Source organism: Halictus rubicundus, chromosome 1 (genome assembly GCF_050948215.1).
Source record: "Halictus rubicundus isolate RS-2024b chromosome 1, iyHalRubi1_principal, whole genome shotgun sequence".
Classification (NCBI taxonomy): domain Eukaryota; kingdom Metazoa; phylum Arthropoda; class Insecta; order Hymenoptera; family Halictidae; genus Halictus; species Halictus rubicundus.
In genome coordinates this window covers 29741607-29761965 of record NC_135149.1, presented here as the reverse complement: position 1 = coordinate 29761965, position 20359 = coordinate 29741607, and the positions used below count along the sequence as shown (strand labels likewise).

At 38.1% G+C, this 20359-nt stretch overlaps 1 protein-coding gene across 8 annotated transcripts in view; it reads right to left on the bottom strand.

Annotated features, from left to right (window-relative positions):
• Positions 1-3861: 3861 nt before the first annotated feature.
• Positions 3862-20359, bottom strand: part of LOC143360705 (uncharacterized) — a 55374-nt gene continuing 38876 nt past the window's right edge. Inside the window, exons 4-9 of one of the 8 annotated variants that reach the window (XR_013083327.1) lie at positions 17760-17940; positions 14461-14595; positions 9295-9787; positions 7590-7845; positions 5619-6643; positions 3862-5472 (exon numbers count right to left, since the gene is read on the bottom strand). Coding sequence is in view for 2 of the 8 variants with exons in the window: in XM_076799808.1 (XP_076655923.1) it covers positions 6287-6643; positions 7590-7845; positions 9295-9787; positions 14461-14595; positions 17760-17940 (1422 nt within the window). In the remaining 6 variants the exon portion in view is untranslated. The other 7 variants (XR_013083329.1, XR_013083333.1, XR_013083334.1 and 4 more) reach the window with 7 other exon arrangements.

The window sequence follows — 20359 nt, the reverse complement described above, 5'->3', positions numbered from 1 at the left end:
CAGCCACGATGCCTTTTGAGCGCTGCAACTATTTTCATGTAGACAGATAAGCAACGATAATGTTAGGGAACTGTTCCGGAATATTTAGTCATCCTTTGTCAACGGGAAATGTTTTGTAAACAATCGAGGGATCGATGGCGGAAATGATCCTTGTCAAATTCTATTTGAATAAGTAGATCGGTGGACTTTATGCGTTCTAGACAAACAGATTTCCACGAGTTTTTTGTGCTCCTAATTTAATTTCTGGACTGAAAAAAATCCAAAATTACTTACAGCTTTTGCTAGCGCGATTGATTTCGTTTTTAATAAGAGAAAGAGACATTCTCGACTTCTTTACGGCTCTCACTTAATTTTTTAGAGTGCATAAAACTCCGGAATAATAAACTTTATTGACTCGTCGATGGCTCCAATTTTACGATTCTCGTTTAACTCCTCGGAGTAAATAAAATTTAACTAAACGACATATACTGACGCTTGTAAGGCCAGTCCATGCAAAACACAAAGTTCGACTCGATGAAACGCAGACTGTGGATTTTATGCATGACAAAAATGAGTAGGTGTAATTTAACACTAGGTTCACGGAGCACGAAAAGTTACTATTCTCCATTACTTCATAAAAATAACGAGAAAGTGCTTATCAAAATTTTACTTTACCGAAGGAAATAAATTTTTTGAATTCCTCGTGAACACAGCTTTACAATCTCAATAATCGTGGATTAAAAGTATCAGAACGCCTAATTTCGATTGCGTCACGTGCACCTAGTGTCAAAACTGTAGGAGCATTAACGCTAAACCTACCAATCATCAACAGTATCTGATAAATATTGCCTTGTAAAAACGGTAACCCTAAATTGATTGAGATTGTCCAGAATTTTCAATATAATAAATGCTTGGACCAGGAAATTTCATAATTCCATAAAGAATGCCATAAGAAAATCCATAAATGAATTTTTATAGTTTCAATAATAATTGTAAAATATAAAACCGGTCACTTTGACCGTGGCAGGTTTAATGTTAAAATCATACAAGTACGTATACTATTTCTAACTCGTTAATGAAATGTCTATCCGGCTCCTGTCTCTTGCAATCAATGCAGAAAATTTTTAATTTGCATAAAGACCCGCAGTCTACCGATTAGCCTCGAGAAAGCGCATTCACGGTGGCGATGCCGCGCGCGAAGCGCATAATCAGCTGGCTTCATGGCCAGTAATTTGACAAGGATCATGTCGTCAACGAGCTCGCCGATTGCAAAATCGTCGTCGTTTATCCCGTTCGCAGAAAAACCCCGTTCGAGGGAATTATCGGCGTTCATTAACTGCAACGATTCCCGTTTTTGTCGAGCGCATTCCTCGTTGCGCAACGATGCGTTCCGTGCGCGTGTGCGTGCGCACAAAACGGGGCCCCCGGTTTTTGTCACACAGGGGTGGAGTGGGGGGCAACGTCGAGAACGTTTCTACGCCACTGGCGTGTAATTAGAGATACGATTAACGATGCCAAACCGTGTATTGCTAGTCAACGCGAGCGTAATAAAACGCGGTGTACAATTTAATTAGATAATTAAGCGACGATTAGGGAAAGGGGGGCGCCCTATCGGAGGGCGTGCACGTAATCTCGACTCGGGAACGAAGCCTGCTGTCTGTGTCCGCCCTGGGGGGAAAAACAACGAATACCGATACTCTGTACACGTAATACGTAATAATTGCGGGCTGTCAGCCAATAAGCAGGCTTTACGACCGCCTACGAACGTGGCTCCGGATTACTGAAACTAATTAAGGGGATCTTCTGGTCTAGAACGTCATTTTGTAGACATTCGCACATTTTTCCGAAGAGATCTGACGATCGATTTGCATCGAGATTTTGCATACATATTTTCTGCCATTTGGACTGTACAATGAAATTTTTTGACGTCGAAATACGAACAATTGTAGAAGTTATGGCTCCCTGGAGAGGGGCGTGTAAATGGTCTAGAGCGTCATTTTGTAGATATTTGCAAATTTTTTAAAAGAAATCAGACGACCGTTTTGTATCGAGCTTTTGCATACATAACTTCTATTACTTAAACTATATTGACGAATTTTTTGTCGTTGAAATACTTAAAATTGTAGAAGTTATGGCTCCCTGGAGAGGGGCGTGTAATTGGTCTAGAGCGTCATTTTGTAGATATTTGCAAATTTTTTAAAAGATATCAGACGACTGTTTTGTATCGAGCTTTAGCATACATCATTTCTATTATTTAAACGATACTGTCGAATTTTTTGAAGTCGAAACACTTAAAATTGTAGAAATTATGGCTCCTTGGAGAGGGGCATGTAATTGGTGTAGGTCTAGAGCGTCATTTTGTAGATATCTGCAAATTTTTTTTAAGAAAAAAGACGACTGTTTTGTACCGAGCTTTTGCATACACAGTTTCTGTCATTTAGACTGTACAATAGAATTTTTTGACGTCAAAATACGAAAAATTGTAGAAGTTATGGCTCCTTGAAGAGGGGCATGTAACTGTTCTAGAGCGTCACTACGTAGATATTTTCAAATTTTTTGAAAGAAATCAGACGACTGTTTTGTATCGAGCTTTTGCATACATAACTTCTATTACTTAAACTATATTGTCGAATTTTTTGAAGTCGAAATACTTAAAATTGTAGAAATTATAGGTCCTTGGAGAAGCGCATGTAATTGGTGTAGGTCTAGAGCGTCATTTTGTAGATATCTGCAAATTTTTTTTTAAGAAAAAAGTTACTGTTTTGTATCGAGCTTTTGCATACATAATTTCTGTCATTTAGACTGTACAATAGAATTTTTGGATGTCAAAATACGAAAAATTGTAGAAGTTATGGTTCCCTGGAGAAGGGCATTGGTCTAGAGCGTCACTTTGTAGATATTTGCAAATTTTTCAAAAGAAATCAGACGACTGCTTTGTATCGAGCTTTTTCATATATAAATTCTATTATTTAAGCTATAATGTCGAATTTTTTGAAGTCGAAATACTTAAAATTGTAGAAGTTATGGCTCCTTAAAGAGGGGCATGTAATTGTTCTAGAGCGTCACTTTGTGGACATTTGCAAACTTTTTAAAAGAAATCAGGAGACTGATTTGTATCGAGCTTTTGCACATATATTTTCTATTGTTTAAACTATACCGTAGAGTTTTTGGAAGCCGAAAGACTTAAAATTGTAAGAGTTCTTAATGCGTCTCATGGTCTGAATTCTTTTGCAGACATGTTTTTAAAGACAAAAAGAATGTAAAGAATCGATTTTTTAAATGTTCTAGACTAGAATACCCCATGGAGGGCGTTCGAAAGAGATTCTATCTAGAGCAGGGACACCGAAGCTCCCGTACCATTTTGCAATTGCTCGGCCATTTATGCTCCGTGCGTTCATAGTGTTCGTACGATACTACACCTGACCGTGACATTTAAGATATTTACCTCGTTCGGTTTTGAGTTCCTTTTCCCGGAAGCTGATGACGCAGTATTCTCGTTTCGGTGGTCCAGTTTCTGTTGGGTGGTTCGTTCGAAGCTATATTGGCACGACGTCTGCGGTTCGAGGATTATTTATGAAGATATTTTAGTCTAGGAGGATAAATAGTAAGAAATAAAGAATTTTTTGAGTAAACTTAACGAATGACATTTTTAGTGAGACCTTTGCAACTTCGGGATTCAAGGTTGAAACGATTCTGAACAGGAACACTTTGAATCAATTTTGGAACGCGTCAGAATTTTTTAACTTTTGGGGACTCGAATGAAAGCTGAAAATCAAAGCTTTAGGCTAATTTCTGTTTGAAAGAAAATTCAGAATTACCTCGAAAAATTGATAAATCCTGACGGGGAGATTGGAGAAAAATAGGAGATATATCAGAACACGCGTTGCCACGTACACATGTATTTGCCGAATTAAATATTACCATACAAATATACAAGGTATATACAAAACGATCTCCATACAATACCGAAGAGGGGGGTGGGGGGTGGGGAGCGCAAACGCTTACAAAAGATTTTCTTATGTAACAGAACTGGCGGAACGGTACGGCGGAAACAATGGGAGTATATTTTACAAATATTTTACACGCGTCCGCTCGCATTCTTGTTTAGCCGTCGGTCTGATCCGCGCTGATAGTAATTCAGCCCGGTAGCATTTCGATCATGCGCCTCGTAACTCATTGCACCGCTGATTTACGGTCAGACGCATTCTTCTAACGCCTCGTTCCATTAAAGCCCGGTCCATCTCGCCTAAACTCGATTCACTTTTCCAACACTAATTTCTCGCGCGAAGTCAGAAGTTCCGCGTGAAAATGACCATCCGCGTTCGAACAATGAAAAAACGTGGGGACGCCATTGTTCGGGCAGAGCGCAGCAGCTGGATCTCAGCTTTCATCGCATTGACACGAGGCGATAACGATCATGGCGATTAAAAACCGCAGAAACAGACAATTGATTTAATTAGTCACTTCTCCGATCCGGTGCGTTCGCATACTTTCGAATCCGACTACTACTTCCGCGCGGCTGTTACATAATTCCCTAGATCCGAGGAACTGCGATTTCTTCCTAACTTTCCTAAAACGAAGCTTCCTCCATTTACAAGAACACTTTGTACAGGCTCACCGTGTCGTATAAAAACAGAACTCTTAATTATATAACTAGCGTCCCGTTCGGTTCTTCTGTACAGAGTGATATAACGCCTTGAATACAACAATATTCCAAATTCTAGGATCAAACTCGTTTAACACTGGGTCGAATATTTTTAATTCACGATTATCGAGATTGCAAAGACGCACGAGGAATTATTAAAAAAATTTATTTCCTTGGGTATGTGCTTTGGATACGTTCTTGTTGTGTTCATAAAATTTACTAAAAATTTTTATAAGTCTCGTTTAATTGCTATTGAATTCAGAGCAGTCGAAGGTGCCCCAATATCTTCATAACAGGAGAAGATAGTAAAAAATTAAATAGTACTCTTAAACTTTTTTTGATTGTCGACAATTTCTGTCTGAACATCTTTTTCATACAACAAATAGTTTAAGATTGGTTCAACGTAGCAGAGTTAAGTGTCGCACTCTGTACAGACCCGAACAGCAGAAGCTTTCTTATAATATTGTATATGAACACTTTGTACAGTCTCTGTTATCGTTCCTTAAAATCATCATTCAAGGCTCCATTCCATTATCTTCCAATGCTGAAGAGTACTACTTGTTCATCAACGAGCTAGCATCCTTCAGCATTCCTCAGCATTCTTCAGCATCCTCTACAGAACAATTTTTCTATCAGCTCTAAGCAATCTCTGATCATTTTCCAGGACGTATCCAATTCAGAATAATTTTTCTATCAGCTCTGATCTAGCTCTGATCATCATTCAGGACACATGTAATTCAGAATAATTTTTCTATCAGCTCTGATCTAGATCTGATCCAGCTCTGATCATCATTTAGGACATATCCAATTCAGAGTAATTTTTATATCAGTTCTGATCTAGCACTGATCTAGCTCTGAGATCTAGCTCTAATCATCATTCAGGACACATTCAATTCAGAATAATTTTTCTATAAGCTCTGATCTAGCTCTGATCATTATTCAGGACACATCCAATTCAGAGTAATTTTTATATCAGCTCTGATCTAGCTCTGACCTAACTCTGATCATCATTGAGGACGCATCCTCTTCAGAACAATTTTTCTTTCAGCTCTAAGCAATCTTTGATCATCATCTTGAACGCATCCAATTCAGAATAATTTTTCTATCAATTCTGATCTAGCTCTGATCATCATCTAGGACGAATTCAATTCAGAATAATTTTTCTATCAGCTCTGATCTGGCTCTGATCTAGCTCTGATCATCATCCAGGACGCATTCAATTCAGAATAATTTTTCTATCAGCTCTGATCTAGCTCTGATTTAGCTCTGATCTAGCTCTGATCATCATCCAGGACGCATTCAATTCAGAATAATTTTTCTATCAGCTCTGATCTAGCTCTGATCATCATTCAGGACACATCCTCTTCAGAATAATTGTTTTATCAACTCTGATCTAGCTCTGACCTAGTTTTGATCATAATTCAGGACGCATCCTCTTCAGAACAATTTTTCTTTCAGCTCTAAGCAATCTCTGATCATCATCTAGGGCGCATCCTGTTCAGAATAATTTTTCCATCAACTCTGATCTAGCTCTGATCATCATCCAGGACGCATTCTCTACTCTCTCAAGCTACAGTATCCTTGATCATCCTCCCCAGGTTCTCCAAGAACCTGTCCAATCCTCTACAATCGTCATGAACCCTAAAAATTGCGACCCAGGCTTCAAATAAACTCGGTGACGAAGATCTTCTTGAAGTCAGGCGCCGACCCTCCGATGTCGTGTCTGCAGAGGTCACCATTGTCCAGGTAGCTGACACCGGAGTTGGTTAGGATGCTCTTCAGGCTGTCGATGGACAGGTCGGGCAGCTGCCTGTCGATCGACAGCTTGTCCAGGTCGTTCATGGAGTAACCGGGCCCGATCCTCTTCTTCTTGAGGTGGTAGGACTGTATGCTAGGCTTGGTGTCCGGCGGTTTGCTCCTCCTCTCCTCCTCCGGGCCGTGCTCGATGATCCTCGGCGTGAAAGATCGCATGTTGACCTTTACCTCGCCGCCGGTTCTCTTCGAGGGCAGCAGCTCCACCTGCAAAACGCCGCTTTCTCACGATCTGCTATTGCGAAACAGCGCCAAGAAAGGCCGATAAAGTGCCGAGCGATTTCTACGCTCTTCATGCTTTCCGCGGAGATACGCTGCTGTTAGGCACACCGTTGCTGCTCGGAGATGAACGTGCGAAAAGCGTGCGGGTGCGGTCTTCGGGGAGAGGAGCGAGGCGGGGATACCTGAAGTGAAACTTCAGCAGCGGGATAGCTGGTAAACTTGAACCTTGGCCGAGGCGATTTGAGGATCGGGATCGCTCTTCGGGGATTGCAGGCGTTTAACACCTTCGACACTTGTCTATCATACCGAGGAATTTTCTTGACCTTCTTGGGAGAGCGTGGGCACTTAGGTTGATTTTTGTTTCTTTCTGGGATCGTTTTGTTGGGAGATGGTGTGAGGAAAAATTGATTTTGTTGGTTCAGTCTGATTGGCAGGTGTAAATTAACCCTTTGCGCTAGATAGCACCACTAGAAATTGTTGTGGCATTATTTCAAAGAAATTACAAAAGATATTACAAAATTTGAATTTATAGATTACTAAACATTTAAATATTATATATGTAGAAGTCGGATCGGTTTCGTATGAATAAAATGAAAATATTGTAAGACGGAAGGAAAATTTAGTTTCATAGATTGAAAATAGCGCCGAGTGCAAAGGGTTCATTTGCAGAAGGTAAAGTGTTTGAGTCTCCCTTGTTAGTTACTTCGAAGCATTATTTACACGATGAAGAGTTTGTCGATTTTCTAACCTCGCTAAAGTGCATAATCAATGGACTGTAGAGCTTCGCGCATTAATCAAAATTAGTATCAATTTTATTTTATGCTAGTTTGTCTTCACTACTTTTCTAAAATAATTCCCGAAGAAGGGAATCAGCGTGAAGATCCACAGTCCGGTAATGATTAACAACATATAAATGTGTACGTAATGATACCTTCGTTCCCTTACGTTGAAAATATTCGAAATCATCGTTCGCCACTGTGGTGACGGAACAGCAGCTCCTGCTTCTGCTTCTGCAGGAGCTCATAGTATCGAAATCGCCGTTCTCAAGGTCGCAGCTCTCGTCATCGGAAGTCTCGTATCCGTCGCCTTCGTTCTGAGCCTCCTGCCTTTGGACGTTCTGCTGCTCCTTCTTCGGATCCTGCTTCTTCAAGTCGTACGTCCTCGAGTCGAGAAATGGTCGATGGTACCTAAAAACGTGACCAGTTAGACGATTAGGCTACAATTGACGCGAACAATATTCTAGAACCTCGGGTCAAGCTTCGGACTATTTTTCGAGAAAATTATTTTCTATTCTGATCTTTGTAATTATTTTTAAAAATTATTTTTACGTAAGCTGGGTTACTTCATTTTTATGCAGTCTGATGAAATATCCAATATACAGACAGTGGACATATTTCTGAATTATTTTCAAAAGATTAGGCAACTAGGACTAGCTTATACTGTGTCATGTTAGTTGTAGAATGGACTCACCTGAGTATAGTTATACTAATCGTTCAAAGAAATTAGAAATACTAATGGGAAATCAAAGAAGAAAATAAAGGAGACATCTGAAGAGGAGTTGATAAAAATGAAGCATATAAAATTGTTTTTGGTTTTCAGTCATCCTCTAAAAGCTTTTACAATCTATAAATCTAATAAAGCTTTCACAATGGAGGTTTCAACAAGAATCTGCTAAATATGAATGCTATTGTCATCAATCTCTAAATAAATATAGACACACAGTGAACAAAAATTTTCCTTTCTAGGAAATTATCAAAAGACATTTTATGTTACAGAATTCCAGGGCTTTAAATTAATTTTTAAACCCATTTCTGCTTGAGATATTTCCACCATTCAATCCCCTGAGATAAAATCTCTGATACAATAATTAAACCCAAAACAATCTCAAGATTTTAAACAAGTATAGAATATTGATCCTCCAAAAGCCTTACAATCTATAAAACTAATAAAGCTTTCACAATGGAGGTTTCAAAAAGAATCTGCTGAATATAAATACTATTTTCATCAATCTCTAAATAAATACAGACACACAGTGAACAAAAATTTTCCTCTTTAGGAAATTATCAAGAGATATTTTATGTTACAGAATTCCAGAGCTTTAAATTAATTTTTAAACCCGTTTCTACTTGACATAGCAAATTTCCACCATTCAGTCCCCTGAGATAAAATCTCTGATACAATAATTAAACACAAAACAATCTCAAGACTTTAAACAAGTATAGAATATTGATTCCTCTAAAAGCTTTTACAATCTATAAAACTAATAAAGCTTTCACAATGGAGGTTTCAAAAAGAATCTGCTAAATATGAATGCTATTGTCATCAATCTCTAAATAAATACAGACACACAGTGAACAAAAATTTGTCTTTCTAGGAAATTATCAAGAGACATTTTATGTTACACAATTCCAGGGCTTTAAATTAATTTTTAAACCCATTTCTGCTTGACATATTTCCACCATTCAATCCCCTGTGATAAAATCTCTGTTACAATAATTAAACCCAAAACAATCTCAAGACTTTAAACAAGTGTAGAATATTGAAAACCACTCCCAGTGAATTTAGCCAGACTACCAAGTGCCTCCAAGGAGTATGAACATGAATGGGTTAATAATAATTCCATAATTCCTGCTCACGATTGGCATCTAGCATGGTCGAAGCTCTGATTCCTCCTCAAAGCGACTCTGGGGTACCGAGGCAGCTCCAGCAGATTATTGTCCACTCCCATAATCAAATTCTCCAATCCTAACACGCTCCTCGCGTGCCTCCTAGGCGGTTCCTCGCGAATCTCGTCCAAACTCTTGGTGAACTTCCTCTTCGGGCAGGAGGGTTCGTCCAGCTGGACCAAGTTCTCCATTTTCTGTCCGAAAACGTCCGTGCTGCCGATCTTCCACCGATTACCGGTCAACTCCTGGAAGCTCTCTGTCGTTCTCGGCCGTTTGTTCAATTGTTCGTTCGCGATCGTCTTCTTCGATTGTTGTTCGATAGTGTTCAAGTCCTGGCGAGGCTCGAACGTTGAACTGGTGAACGAAGAAAGCTCCGCCGGCAGGGAGGCGTAATTACTGTCCTCGTTCATCGACTGCGCCCGTGGATAGTGCTGGATGCCCATTGTGATCGTTCCAGTCTTTCCTGTAAATTGAGTCTCGGTTAGAACGATGCATCGAGCGGCGAGTTAATTGACTTAATGGACCAGGGAGATCGATTTAATTGATTCCTACGACGGTAACCTTTAACGGGGCTGCCCGGTACTTTCTCCGGCGATCACCGGCCACGTTTCATGACTTCGGACGATCGTTGACGAGCCCCGATCATTTATGTAGGCGTACACCTTAGGTCATATCTTGCATTTGTTTTGTACGCCTCCTAGTCTATTTTATACTCTGTTCGTTTATCGCGTTGTGATTCTATTTTATTCTGTTGCGATTCTATTAATTTTTCTGACTCTATTCTATTTTTATTCAGTATGTGCTAGTCTATTAATTGTAATTTATTGTTGGTATCTTGTTCAACTCTCCTGTTCGTTTATTGCCCATTTTATTCTGTTGTGTGTCTATTAATTTTTCTGACTCGATTCTGTTTTACTGTTTCATTGAATTTAACATCGTATGTGTTAGTTTATTCATTTTAATTTATTGTTGGAGTGTTTTTCAGCTCTATTTCTTTTTTGTTATTTTATACTGTATTTAAATGCGTTCTTTTATTTCATTTTGCGTTCATTTATTGCCCATTTTATTCTGTTGTGACTCTATTAATTTTGCTGACTCGATTCTGTTTTACTGTTTCATTCAATTTATCACCGTATGTGCTAGTCTATTAATTTTAATTTATTGCTGGTATGTTTTTCAACTCTCCTGTTCGTTTATGACCCATTTTATTCCGTTGTGAGTCTATTAATTCTTCTGACTCGATTCTGTTTTACTGTTTCATTGAATTTAAGATTCTATGTTCTGGTCTATTAATTTTAATTTATTGTTGGTGTGTTGTTTAACCCTATTTCTTTTTGTTATTTCATTCTGTACTGAAACCTGTTCTATTATTTTATTTTGCGTTCATTTATTGCCCATTTTATTCTGTTGTGACTCTATTAATTTTTCTGACTCGAATCTGCTTTACTGTTTCATTCAATTTATCATCGTATGTGCTAGTCGATTAATTTTAATTTATTGTTGGTACGTTGTTCAACTCTCCTGTTCGTTTATTGCCCATTTTATTCTGTTGTGTGTCTATTAATTTTTCAGACTCGATTCTATTTTACTGTTTCATTCGATTTAGCATCGTATGTGCTAGTTTATTAATTTTAATTTATTGTTGGTGTGTTGTTCAACTCTATTTCATTTTTGTTATTTTATTCTGTACTTAAACCTCTTCTATTATTTTATTTTCTGTTCTGCCCATTTTATTCTGTTTTGGTTCTATTGTTTTTGATTCGTTTCAGTTTCACTGTTCCATTCGATTCAAGATTACTATTTTTATGTGCTGGTCTATTTATTTTAATTTACTGTTGCCGCATTGTTCAACTCTATCTTCTATTATTCTACTCTGTAGTCAAATCCGTTCTATTATGTCGATGCTTTCAATATCATGTTCCAATTTCTTAAAAAAGTAGACTGCGATCAGTCGATTATAAAATTACTAATGACAAGTCTGATTCTGTTTAATCAGTTATCTGCATTTACAATGAACTACACTAAATCGTTAAAATTGGAACATATTTATATTTGCCACCGAACACAATATTTTATTTACAGTGGAACAACTTTTAATCCCTAATTCGATATTAAATGCTCCTGAGATTATCGAGAGGATTAAATAATGATAGAATAAAATTGATCCGACTTTGTTACGTGAAACGTGGAGTCGTTTCGCAGATAATATTACCGTCTAGGAATGACACGGTGATAACAGTGTTTCGTGGGTGATCCACGATGTTGTTTACAAGAAATCGCATAGTTCCCTGACGGAGCTACACCCGATTGGCGAACACGCTCTGAATTTTTGATCGCGAGGCTCACGCGACCCGCTTTAACACGCTCGAGGAATTTCTTAGGACGATAATCCTCGACGGAGTTTCTTCGAGAACTCGAACACGTCTTAAATAATGGGCCACCGTTCAACCGGAAAATCGATATCCCCGGTCACGTCCCGCAGTGTGTATCGCCGTATCCTCGATCGGGACCATTACATCGTGTCCTTGAAAATAACATCCTGCAAGGTTCCGCGTCCGATAACGCTTCTCAACGTCCTTCCATAAACATCGCGAACTGCATTCCTCGCAATCTGTACACATTCCCTAATCCAATGACGAACAATCCTTCTCACTGTCCTGACTATTGTTTACAGTCTTTCCTGCTTCCTAAGAAAAATGTTCAATACCTTTTTAAAATTGTTAAAAGACGTAGCAATTTATTTTTGGGATGCACAGACTGCACTGACATCGACTTTCAATCTCTGGCTCATTTAAATAAATTATTTATACTGTGTAGAATTTTTATGTTTCTCAATTATAATAACCAGAGGGTTAATCTGTATCTTCTGAACACAACAGTGTACTGAATTAATTTTTTCTAACGGATTATTTGTATAAATTGCAAAAATTATTAATGGAGGCGTAAAACAGTGTTCCTCAATTTCTGCTTCACTAAATAAATTATTTCAATTTTTTAAAATTTTTCTGCTTGTCAATTACAATAACCACAGCGTTAATTTGTATCTTCTGGAGACAACAGTGTACTTAATTAATTCCTTCTACCGGATTATTCATATGATTTTCAAGAAATAATTAATGGAAGCGTAAAACAGTGTTCCTCAATTTCTGCTTCACTAAATAAATTATTTCAATTCTGTAGAATTTTTATGCTTGTCAATTACAATAATCGGAGCGTTAATCTGTATTTTCTGAACACAATAATGTACTGAATTAATTTCGTCTACCGGATTATTTATATAATCTGCAAAAAGTAATTAATGGAAGCGTAAAACAGTATTCCTCAATCTTTGCTTCACTAAATAAATTATTTTAATTCTGTAGAATTTGTATGCTTGTCAATTACAATAATCGGAGCGTTAATCTGTATTTTCTGAGCACAACAGTTTATTTCATTAATTTCTTCTACTGGATTATTCATATGATTTTCAAAAAATAATTAAAGGAAGCGTAAAACAGTGTTCCTCAATTTCTGCTTCACTAAATAAATGATTTCAATTTCGTAGAATTTTTATGCTCGTCATTCACAATAATCTGTATCTTCTGAACAAAACAAAATTAAAAATTGATTTTCTCGAATGAATCGAACATTTAATCTGCCTAATCTCTAAAGAGGAATTTTCCGTGACAGAAGTGGAGATCGATTTGCAAAAATGCATTCGGTAATATGGGAAAAACAGTTTTCCACGGTGGCACCGTTTGAATAAAATATTGTAAAGCGTTGCCGACAGTTATCGAAACGAATGGCGTCGGCGTTAAACTTTACGAGTCCCCGGGACGAACGATGTTGCAACAACATTGTTCGATGGAGATGTGCATTCACGCCTCTGCAAATATCGATTGGCGAATCGGCCCAGGATTAATGGTGTAAGTGTTTCTAAATGGCGAGCCTGTATAAAATGGAAAGTACCGGGACGGAGAGTCAGAATGAAATATCCCTCATTCGGGAAAAATTAGAGGGGAATTGTGTAGAATTTGCCGGGGGAATATGTTTGCGGTGGATGCACTGGCATTATGCTAATAAACAGTTCCAGCGATCGCGCTCCGGCTTTGTTGCACAAGAGGTAAGTATGCGTGAAGCAATACATTTTATATCGAGGATTTCTTTTTCGATGGACAAATCACTCGTTCCGAATCCAAAACTCGAGATTCCTGGCAATTTAGTTGGGAAATTATGGGGATCGGGAAAACCGTAATTTGTTCGACGGATCGTAAAGGTATCTTGGAGACGTGTAATGAAAATAATTACGGTGATTGGACGCTAGAAAACTGCTACAAAGTTGGAAATAATTTTCAAAGAAAAATAAAAAAGACATCGCTCTTCTTCAAGTTAATTGTCCCAAAAAAATGTAAAAGCTACAAAGAATTAAATTCTAGTGGTAAAACAAGTATAGAAGAGGAAGTTGTTCAAATGATTAGAACAAAAAATTTCCGTCTATTATTTTTTCCAATAAAACCCCTTATTTCATTGTTCCAAGCTATTGTTTCGAGGAATCCATAAATTCTGCTGGTAGTGTGAACGTAGAAAAGCAAACTTTCAGATAAAATGAGAACGATTTTTAAACAGGTAAAAATAAAGAATATTTATTCCCATGAATTAGCTGTTCGAAGAAAAATCGACAAGAAACGAAATTCTATTGATAAGAAAGTGGTAAGAAAAAAGAATTGATTTCTAAGTGGACAATAAGAAAAAGTATCTTCCTCATAAAGTACCGGTTACGAAAGTATAAACCACAGGAAATCGTTGAAAAGAAATTCCGCAGATTGCCCGTAAATTCGATAGATGATAAAATAAATACGGGAAGCGGAAAATCGCGAGAGAAATTAAACGATTTTCAAGCGGACAGTAAAAAAGATCTCGATCCGATAAAACAGCCGTTTAAAGAATGCGAAACGGGTGAGAAAAATAGTTAAGAATAAATACTGTTGATCGAGGCACGACGTTTCAGATTCGTCCGATAATAAAGCGGCTCGCGGATCTAACGGCAGATGATCGAGCACTAAAATGATTTCCTCAATTAGGATGCGTTTCAGCGCATTCCGACGAGACAAAAACGATTAGACGAATGAATGGAGAGGCGGGGACTGGTCTACTCGCCTCTGTTCTGATGGTTGTGCAACCGTCCGTAGAGGCTTCCGTTAGTCAAGGGGAATTTCAGGCCTTGATTCAGGTTCAGCTGCAGCTTGTACTCGGCGTCCTGCTCGAAGTGTCGAAACTTGCCGTCTATGCCGCCTGTAAAAGGAAGCGTAACAATAAATTTTCGTGAAATCGACAATTTCTCTCCGCTCGCGCCGAGAGAGCTGGTTGCGAAAATTCGCTCGGCTCCGTTAACGCTATTCCGATTGGCGCAGCTTGCGAACCCGGAGACGAACCGGAATCCGCGATGAAATCTCGACAGTGAAATTAAAAATTCCATCAAACCGGACCAGATCGCCGTTTCACTATGCTACGTTGTTTCGCGAAAAGAAACGAGTCGCACCAGCGAAAGCTGGGCCCGGTTTCTGCAAAAATTCGCAACTCTTGTTTTCTGGACGGCAAACGGAATTTTTGCGCACGCAATGTGACGCAGGATTCTCTGATGCAATACAAAAAATTTCACTAGCATTTTCGTTATTCCCGACAGTCGTTATTGAACATTATTGTGAAATTATTCGTGACATTATATCTTACCTAGAAGTACCAAGAAATTTTTAAAGGTACATTCAAATTATTGACTACTAATCTCCGCAAGTAAATTGTTTATCAAGAGGCTTTTTGTTGGTGCTATATCGAATTAATACGTCGCTCAGGATCTTTATAGGAATGTAACAACAGCAACTACAGTGATTTCTCTATATATGTCGCCAAGGCCTGCATGATAAACGTCGCGGAATTATCCCCACTACCGCGGGGTATACACGGCTCGGGTATGTCTCCTGGACGATATTAGGGGGGCCCATAAGTAATCAATTATTTTGGAATCTAAAACAAATTCTTTGCAAATAATTGATTACTTATGGCTACCGCTAATACAAGACGCGTGTTGTTGACATATATCGAGAATTCACTGTGATTCATTTGGTTACTCATTTGTAGACTGCGGATTTTATGCATTTTTGACAGAAATGAGTAGGTGTAATTCGAAACAGTAAACAGATTAAATGAGTTCAAAAATGTCGGTATACTATATTTTTAACGAATAAAAATGATTAATGAGCGAAATCAATTTTTACTTAGCTCCTATAGATTGCAATCGGAGTTAGTTACTCACTTGGTTCATTCCTGAATTCTTAACACTACGTTTATGGTTTACTAAAAGTGGCCAGTTTGGATTATTTTGTAGAAATATCAAGAATATATTGAACCAGATTTTTAGCAGCTTTTATTACAATATATATTCCAAGGAATAAATGTGTTAAATAAATTTCCTAAAAATGCAATTTTACAATCACAATAATTGTAAATTAAAGAACGTAGAACCCATCATAACGACACGTCCGGTAAATCTAGTGTTAATATAATTATTTAGACAGTGTGCAACTTAAATATTTGGGATTTACGTTGAACAATGGTTTTTCCGATTTTGTTCAGGGGCGGTCACAACGCGCGGCGAATTAAATTCCCGTAATGAAAAGTAACTGGTGGTCACGGAAAAAAGTATAATAACACATGAAAATTCGTCTCGCGAATTCTAATTACCGCGCAGAATCGCCGGGCTGCGATAAATCATCCTTACGGAGTCGAACGTTATGCAAATCTTGATTAATGACTTGTTAGACAGACGGTAGACTCATTAAGGGAGAGGAAAAAATAAATCGTAAGAGTGAAGGGGAAATTAGCTGGGTAATTCGGGTCAGCGGGGAAATTAGACTCGAGGTGCATTGCCACCGGAAAATCACAACTTGTTGCAATTAAAATTCGCTGTGAACGGACCGTGGCACTCTAGATGAGCGTACGACTCGTGCCGGGAAGAATAGGATCGTTGTAACGAAAGGGAAATCGATTCTGCGAGTGACCGATTGTCAAATGAAACATGTAATTTCATTGGAAGCTCTGCTACACCTCAAATAAATTATCAGCGTCGGCTACAGTTCGTCGAACTTTTAATAAAGACTGCACTAATTTGCACGGCGTTCCTACAAATCGTACGAATTCTCGATTTCAATTACTGAATGCTGGCATAACAAAAATGTTAAATTAGTAAAAAGAAAAATATTAAATTAGTAAATTGGTACAGCTTTGTTAAAAATGTGTTTCCTCCGAATTTTATTTAATAATGTTCTTTACAAATTCGCAAACGATCCACAGTCTGTCGATTTAACAACAAGAGGAGTAGAAATAATTTAATAAAAGTTGAAAGGAACAGTAGATCATCTTCGTAAAATCAACTCTGATCAAAACCGACCCTTTTATTAATATTAAAAATTTTCTAGGACGCTCGCGACGATTATTAAATTTGTGCTTTATATTATTAATGTATATTTTTATGACTTCAATGGTAGTTCAAGGGTAGAATGTTGGGGTTGACAGGGGGTTGGGAGGTGCGATTAGGATAGCGGGAAAAAACGAAATCGTACGAGTAAAAGGGAAATGATGCGGTATGTGGTTACAGGGATTGCGAGACTGCGGCTTGTCGCATAACTGATATTTCTCCTTGGCGATTACGCGTTGATGCATCTCGATAACCTGTTCCCACGCGCGTGCCACCGGGTCAGCTTGTGCATTTTTCATCCGCGAATCGATGCCATCCATCGACGTGGAAATACCACGGAATCTTGTTTCTTCGATCGTGTTACCGGACTCACGTGAGGGACACGAAAAGCGGTTTTTCGCGGTGATTCAACTTTCGAGACGGCCGCACGCACACGTGAATTATTAAACAAACGTTCCAGAAACAAGAAACGTGACATCCAGTACGGAATAAGGACAATCGCTTGTACAACAAATTCAGATCAATTTTTTAGTGGGCTAGTCAAAGTGTGTAATATTGCCGAGTAAAGGGGTTGAATATTGTAGAGATTGTGAGGGTTTAACGGTTCACGGAACACTAAAAATTATTAGAGTGATTTCTCTATATATGTCGCCAAGGCCTCGATGATAAACGTCGCGGAATTATCCCCGAGAGGCGTCGGACGTCGAGGCGTGTGAACATAACACGGCTCCTGTGCGATAAACGTCGCTGGCAAGACCCGTGACATATATCGAGAAATCACTGTATTTTGCATTGCCTTATAAAAATTACAAGAACGTGCTACCCAGATTTTTAGCGATTTTTTAAAAATAATATGTACCCAAAGAAATAAATTTGCTAAATAATTTCTTGTGTGTGCATCCATAGAATCTTAATGATTTCAAATTTAAAATATAAACTTGGTAACCTAGCATTAATATAAATAATATAATTTGTGTAGGCTTACCGTGAGACAGCCTTCTAGCATGATCCTGTTTTGAGTACACTTTGGCCACGTATCGGCAGAACATCTTGTCAAACAGTGCCAGGAAAACTGGCAGCAAGGTGTCCTTCACTAGGGGTAACCATGTCGCGAGATTCTGAGGGGTGCAGAAGTCTGTGAGGAGGTTAGGCTTGACTGATATCACCTGCAAAAAAATATAACAACATTTTTACCATTACCTAAATGTATGGTACACATGGCTCTTTACTGTTTACCACTGTGGTAACATTTGTACAAGACTGATAGGGCGCTCCATTTTGTTCTGAATCTACTAAAATAATTTTTGGGTACATTACCCTAAGTGGACATCAATAATAAATTTTTTTAGAGCTTTATTTTTATTCTGATCCTGCCAAAATAATTATTTGATGCATTTTCTTAAATGAATTTTTTAAATCAATTTTGCTATAGCTTCATCTTACTCTGAGCCTACTAAAATAATTGTTGTGTAGATTTTCTTGGGTGTACATCTATAAGAAATTTTTGTAGAGCTTTATTTTTATTCTAAACCTGCTAAAGTAATTCTTTGATGCACTTTCTTAAATGAACTTTTTAAATCAATTTTACTATAGCTTCATCTTGCTCTGAGCCTACTAAAATAATTGTTGGATAAATTTTCTTGGGTGTACATCTATAATAAATTTTTGTAGAGCTTTATTTTTATTCTAAACTTGCTAAAATAATTCTTTGATGCACTTTCTTAAATGAAGTTTTTAAATCAATTTTACTATAGCTTCATCTTACTCTGAGCCTACTAAAATAATTGTTGTGTAGATTTTCTTGGGTGTACATCTATAATAAATTTTTGTAGAGCTTGATTTTTATTCTAAACCTGCTAAAATAATTCTTTGATGCACTTTCTTAAATGAACTTTTTAAATCAATTTTACTATAGCTTCATCTTGCTCTGAGCCTACTAAAATAATTGTTGGATAAATTTTCTTGGGTGTACATAATTAATAAATTTTTTTAGAGCTCCATTTTATTCTAAACCTGCTAAAATAATTCTTTGATGCACTTTCTTAAATGAAGTTTTCAAATCAATTTTACTATAGCTTCATCTTGCTCTGAGCCTACTAAAATAATTGTTGGATAAATTTTCTTGGGTGTACATCTACAATAAATTTTTGTAGAACTTTATTTTATTCTGAACCTGCTAAAATAATTCTGTGGTACACTTTCTCGAATGGTGCTTTCTTTCTTGGTTCCTTAATAAATTTTTTCACAGTTCTACTCTATTCCGAATCTGGTAAAACAATTCTTCCAAATATCCTACGTTGAATTAATTTTCAGAATTCCTATCTGCCTGACAAATTTCCACGTGGTTTAACAACCAAAGACAATATTCTCGCAATTTCCAACAACAAGATCACCAAAAAATTTAATTGCAAAAAGGAACTGGTGAACACCCTAGGATCGGCACGCAAATGGCTCTCCTAATTATGCGTAGCAGTGTCTACACGCTATTAAATCACTCTGCAGTTTCGAACGAGAAACAAAACGAGACCAAAGGCTCATTTTCGACTCGTGCCTTGCGGAAGCCGAGAGCGGTATGCAAAAAGTGGCGTAATTTTTCCACGACTCTCGCAGTCGGAGAGCCATAAAAGTGCCATAAAGAGAGCTCCTCGCGGTAGGCATCCGGCGCATCTGTCAATAATTCAAAGAAATCGTGTCGACGCTTTCCCCCGGGGGCGAAAATCGGCGGAATGCAGTCGACTCGCGTGCATATCGCATGCAGTTAATTGTTCGCGTGGTTCCGAGAGCGGACGCGCCGATAGACAAGGGACGCGTGCGCCGCTGCAATTTCGCGGGAGCGCCATGATGCGATGGATCGGTGCTAAAAAGGAGCGGCGAAAAAATCCCGAGCGAATGGAATAAAAAAGGCGCGGAACGAGGGAAACGTCGAAACACACCGCGGCCGGGTCTTACGTGGCCGCTTTACTTTCGATTTTAACGAGCGGGAAATTTCCACAGTGAAAACTCGTCTCGGTCGCGCTTTCAAAAGCGCGCGCTCGCGAACGTTGCGCACCACGTACGCACATTTTTCTGCACGTTCGCGAATCTTGCATCTCTCACACGCGAAAGCAGATTCTAACCACGGTGTTGCGGATTTTTTCGCGAAATTTTTCTCGTCGCCCAAATGCGCACACAATTTTACAACTTTTTCGCAAATGCACCGCGCGACTTCTATTTTTCCGTGAAGCCGGGGGAATTTGTTTAGCAGACGATGCGAACATTTCGGAAAAAATAGTAAAAATTGTTTTTCACGGAATTTTTAACTGGTGCGATGAAAATTTAAAAAATGCACTTTATAGACTCGTGCAGGAACAGAAAATTTTCGCGAGATTGTTCCATGGGTTATGGCAAAATATTTTGTGAACATTTGCGGTTTAAAGTATATGTGTGATCAGTAGACTGCGGATCTTTATGCAAAATAAACATTTTTTACCCGTATTCCAACAGACTGGAGCGAAATAGAAATTTCAGTGTGAATTAGAAATAGAAATGATGTAACAGTATTTTGAAATTTTTTTATTGTTTTTACTGTTTTAAAACACGCTTACC